Source organism: Molossus molossus, unplaced genomic scaffold (genome assembly GCF_014108415.1).
Source record: "Molossus molossus isolate mMolMol1 unplaced genomic scaffold, mMolMol1.p scaffold_m16_p_11, whole genome shotgun sequence".
NCBI lineage: Eukaryota > Metazoa > Chordata > Mammalia > Chiroptera > Molossidae > Molossus > Molossus molossus.
The window spans coordinates 94515002-94520889 of NW_023425346.1; the positions used below are offsets into that span (position 1 = coordinate 94515002).

General features: G+C 39.7%; 1 protein-coding gene across 1 annotated transcript; it reads right to left on the bottom strand.

Moving 5' to 3' along the window:
• Positions 1–4694: 4694 nt before the first annotated feature.
• Positions 4695–5450, bottom strand: LOC118625686 (40S ribosomal protein S3a-like). Its single transcript, XM_036254766.1, has one exon. It carries the CDS (start codon positions 5448–5450, stop codon positions 4695–4697), a length of 756 nt encoding a protein of 251 aa, XP_036110659.1.
• Positions 5451–5888: the final 438 nt, after the last annotated feature.

Consider the following 5888-nt stretch of genomic DNA (forward strand, 5'->3'; position numbering starts at 1 on the left):
GAAATGGGTGCTGAATTTTGTCAAATGCTTTTTCAGCATCAATTGATAAGATCATATGGTTTTTGTCTTTCATTTTGTTTATGTGGTGTATCACATTTATTGATTGTGAATATTGTACCATCCTTGCATCCCTGGGATGAAGCCCACTTGGTCATGATAAATAATTTTTTTTGATGTATCGCTGCATCTGATTTGCTAATATTTTGTTAAGAATTTTGGCAGCTGTGTTCATCAGGGGTGGCCTGTAGTTTTCTTTCTTTATAGTGTCTATCTGGTATAGGAATTAGGATTATACTGGCCTCATAAAATGAGTTTGGAAGTCTTCCATCTTGTTGGATTTTTTGCAATAGTTTGAGGAGGATAGGTGTTAGATCTTTGAATGTTCGGTAAAACTCCCCTGTGAAGCTGTGCGTGGGGTTTTTTTTTTGCTGGGAGAGTCTTGATTACCTCTTCAATTTCCTTAGTTGCTATTGGTCTGTTAAAGTTTTCTATCTCTTCCTGCTTCAGTTTTGGGAGACTGTGTGTTTCTAGAAATATTGTCCATTTCTCCTAGATTGTTCGATTTGTTGGTATATAATTGTTCATAGTATGTTTTGATGATCCTTTGTATTTCTGTGTTGTCAGTTGTTACTGCTCCTCTTTCGTTTCTGATTTTGTTTATTTGAGTCCTCTCTTTTGTTTCTTTGTGAGTCTGGCTAAGGGTCCATCAATCTTGTTTATCTTTTCAAAGAACCAGCTCTTTGTTTCATTGATCTTTTGAATTGTTTTTTTAGTTTCTATGTCATTTATTTCTGGTCTGACCTTTCTATTTGCTCTGGGTTTTTCTTTTTGTTTACGTTCTAGTTCTTTAAGTTGTAGGGTTAGAAAGTCAATTAAGGAGTTTTTTTGTTTCTTGAGGTAGGCCTGTAGTGCTATGAACTTCCCTCTCAGGATTGCTTTCGCGGTGTCCCATAAATATTGTGTTGTTGTGCACACAAGTTTTTGAACATGCCAGATAGTAGCCCACCTAAGAGTCTTTGAACCAGCAGTTTCCTCTGTTACAATGTTCTTGCCCCTAGACCCTTGCAAGGCTAGCTCCCTCAGCTCCAAGTCTTCTCAGAAAGACCTATCCCTGACTATACCATTTATTATGGTTATAGATGTAAATGTCTCTCTCCGCTGAAACATAATTTCCACAAAGCAGAAATTTTTGTGTTTTGTTCATTTATATATGCCAAGAACTTCAAACAGTGATTGGTACAGAGCAGACCCTCAATAAGTATTTGAAGTTTTCTTTTAATGATAGGAATATTTAGTATATTATCTTTCCTTTTTAAAAATAGATACTTAAATAGAAAAAAACTGGGCAAAGTATATACACAAACAATTCATTAAACAATCAGAAAACAAAACGAGAGGAGGAGAAATGTAAATTAAACCAACAATGAGAGCAGGGCTGTTTTCTCTGGGGACACTGGCAGAAACGAAAGAAATACATGCTGTTACTTTGTGTTGGCAAAGGGTTAGGGAGCTGGCACTTCTAGACACACCTTCCATGAATATAAATAGCAGTTTGGCGATATGAATCAAATTCCTTTGAACAAACTGATAGTTGCCAGATGGCTGGGGGGCTGGGTGAAAAAGGTGAAAGGGATTAAGAAGTACAAATTGGCGGTTACAAAATAGTCACGGGAATGTAAAGTACAGCATAGGGAATATAGCCAATAATATTGTCAATATGTATGGTGTCAGATGGGCACTGGACTTAGTATGAGAATCACTTCATAAGTTATATAAATGTCTAACCACTATGCTTATATACCTGAAGTTAATATAATATTGAACATCAACTGTAATTGAAAACTTGTTTCATATTTTTAAAATATGTATTCTCTTTGATCCTGAAAGCCCATTCTTGGACTTATTCTAATGAAATAAGCAAGTATTTTTTGTTTGTAATATAGAAAATGTGGAAACAGCCCTGGCCGGTTTGGCTCAGCGGTTAGAGCGTCAGCCTGCGGTCCAGAGAGACCCGGGTTCGGTTCCCGCTAAGGGCATGTACCTCGGTTGCAGTTTGTCCCCGGCCCTGGTCGGTTGTGCGGGTGCAGCCACTCGATGTGTCCCTTTCACGTCGATGTTTCTCTCTCTTTCTCTGTTCTTCTCTCTCCCTCCCACTCTACCTGAACAAAAAATGGAAAAAATGTCCTCCGGTGAGGATTAAAAAAAAGAAAATGTGGAAACAACCTAAATGTCCAGTGATATGGAACTTGATTAAATAAAGTCTGGTATCTCCATATAATTGAATACTGTGCAAATATTAAAAATGATACTTGAGAACTACATTTTTTTAAAAAATTTTTTTTTATCCTCACCTGAGGACATTTTTCCATTTTTTGTTCAGGTAGAGTGGGAGGGGGAGAGAGGAAGAGAGAGAGAGAGAAACATCGACGTGAAGGGACACATCGAGTGGCTGCCACCCGCACGACCAACCAGGGCCGGGGACAAACTGCAACCGAGGTACATGCCCTTAGCGGGAACCGAACCCCGGTCTCTCAGGACGGCAGGCTGACGCTCTAACCGCTGAGCCAAACCGGCCAGGGCGAGAACTACATTTTTTAACATGGATAAAAAAAAAGCCCACAATGTATTGTGTGAAAACAAGATACTGGATAATGTACTTAAAATGATTGATTTTTTTTTTTAATGTATGTGAGTGTGAGCAAAAATAAAGCAGCTGGTATGTTGTATACATCAAAGTGTTAATAGTGGCTTTGAGAAGAAAAACTCATTCATGTTCAGTTCTCCTTGCCTAATCAGACGTTGGTAGACCATCCAACCCTTTCATCCACATGCGATACGAGCCCAGGTAGATCCATGCAATTATGATCAGTTTTGCCTGTAAAACATGTAACATGGAAAAAGTTTTTGAAATGATTGTGCCACTTTCCTATAATGCTTGTGTGTTGGGCAGTAATTGGGAAAGAGATGTTGAAATCCTTCCTACATATTTCAGGTCCTAAAAATGCAGTACTGTGTCTGATGACATGCACATTGGAGCAGGAGGCAGTTTAAAATGGTTCACTGGTGTTACGTGTAGTGTTTCCCTCTCGGAAACAAACCATCTACTTCCAGCCCCAGTTTCCTCATCTATAAAATGAAGCAGGGCCAGCTGTGGCTAGGTAGCTCAATTGATCAGTCACCGTCCCAATAATCAAAAGTTGTTGGTTTTTTTGTTGTTTTTTTTTGTTTTTTTTTATCCTCACCCGAGGATATTTTTCCATTTTTTGTACAGATAGAGTGGGAGGGAGAGAGAGAGAGAAACATCGATGTGAAGGGACACATCGAGTGGCTGCCACCCACACGACCAACCAGGGCCGGGGACAAACTGCAACCGAAGTACGTGCCCTTAGCGGGAACCGAACCCGGGTCTCTCCGGACCGCAGGCCAATGCTCTAACCGCTGAGCCAAACTGGCCAGGGCCCAATAATCAAAAGTTTTGAGTTCCATCTCCAGTCAGGACACATACAAGAAGCAACCAATGAATGCATAAATAAGGGGAACAACAAATTAATGTTTTTCTCTCTCTCTCTCTTTCTCCTTTCTTCCCTCAGAAAAAAAATGAAACAGGACCTTATCAGATGGCTATGAGGGTAAAGTAGGTGGAAACGACTTGGAACCTGCAAAGTGCCCTTTGAATATTAGATTTATATTCAAGGTAACAATCCAGGTGATCCAAGACTATGAATTCTCTCTGGTATTAATATTAGTAAAACTTGGTAGGCTGTCTCCGGGCAGGGCTGTAAACTCAGGTAATCAATAACACATTTACTATAACTAGTCTTGTTTTCATTTCTGTGTATTCCAAACTAATTCTTTTCTGGCTAACATCTGATATGCCTTTCTTCTAATTCCTTTGTAGATTAGCCTGAAACTCTTAGGGCATGACCAAAGTCCATTTACTTTCTTGGCTTTCTACTGATAGATCTATCTGGAACCAAGAAGGTCTGCTGGACTCATCAAGAATCGGGCTAATCAGTACTGACTTTCTAATTGTCAAACTCATGGTCATTTAAAATTATATTTTAAAATGAATTTATTAGACAATTTATATGATTGATCCCTTATTCTTGAAATTGTCCTTTCTTAGTTTTCCTGATTCCAGACTCTTCTATTTAGCTCTCTGGATTTGTCTACTATCAGTGAAAGGTAACACAATGTAATGTTAAGAGTTCTTTAAATTAGTCATAGATTAAAATCCTGTATCTACTGCTTACTAACTGAGACCTTGGACCAATTATCATATACTGATAAACCTTGGTTCCCTATAAAATGAAGATAATAATAGGACATACCTCATAGATATAATATTGGATGGTTGTGCAGATTTTAAGAGAAGCAGTTCATGTTGGGGTTTGACACATTGTGAAGACTTGGTAACTATTAATTCTCTCACAGCCTCTTCTACATCCTACACGACCCTTTCCCTACTTCAGTGTAGCATGCCCTCCAGTGTTATGTCTTTGGTGATCTTCCCCCCAAAAGGTCTCAGCTCCCATTACCACCTCAGCACAGATGGCTCCCATTCTAATCTCCACCCTATATCTCACTTGTGCATATATTTTTTTAATATCACAAATAGGATTTTTTATTCTTTGTCACCATTAAATGTATGAATTTTAAACAGATTCTTGGACTGGGGGCCCACATCCATCAGCTCACTCCACTTTAGCACCTGTCTCATCCCCAGTAGCTTTTCCAGAACTGCTACCTTCACCATGAAGCTCCATGAGTTTTCCCAATTCAAACTTGGGCTTCTTCAGCATTCTGACTTTTCTAACAAAGACATCATGGAGTGAATAAATAGATTGGCAAGCCTTTTCTATGTCTTTTCCAATGCTATCTGGAATCAATTTATTGAGCACTTCTTTCAAGTCATTTGTCTGCACCTCTCGGGTCATGATTTCCATCATCTTCTTCTGGATTTGGCGGACCTGTTGCTGCTGAGCATAAGAGGTCTTTCGAATCTGATTGTTGTGTTTTTTAGTAAAACCAACACAGAATGGACGAAGCAAATAACCATCGGTAGTCTTGACATCAACATGAGCTTTGATCATCGTCTGCCATTTTTTGACCATGGAGCACATCTTGTCACGGGTAAAATTCATGCCATGGAAATTAGTCAGGCAGTTTTTACCCTGAACATCTTCAGTAATTAGCTTGAATTTTCTAAATGCAGCTTCATCATTCTGCAGATCAACTAGGCTCACTTCAAAAACACGACCCTTGAGTCCATCGGATGCGATTTTGGTTCCTTGAGTTCTCGTGACCAGTGTTTTTCCAATATTTCTTATATTGAACATAGCTGGTGCTTTCACATCATACCAATCTTTCTTAGAAAATGGATCAACCACTTTCTTCTTGGCTCCCTTTTCGCTGCCTTTCGTAAGGCACTTGTTCTTGCCCACCGCCATGGTGCTGCAGAGAGACTCACTTGTGCATATTTCTTACCAACATCTGCACCTAAATGTTCAACAGGTTGGCATCATTTCTCTCTTCTAACCGGTTATTATTGAGGAACCTTAGGATCATCTGCCCAGCATGCTCTTTTCCTCTCAGAACAGGACAAACCTTTCAGTCACCTTATTAGAGCAAGGGGACCCTGTAACTCATGCAAGTAAATTGGTCCAGAGGTATACACCTGACCCAAGCTGGATTTTGCATTTGGGGCTGCAGGGAACTTGAGGTCAATTTTATGAAATGATGGAAGCTGTCAGGTGCAGGTCTGGAGCGACTGGCAGCCGTGTTTCCCAGCCCAGGAAGAAAAGATCTGCCGTGAGATGAAATGATACTGACCCCAAGAGAAAAGACCTAGAAGCATTTAATTCCCTGGTTGTCCTTAAGACCCAGGT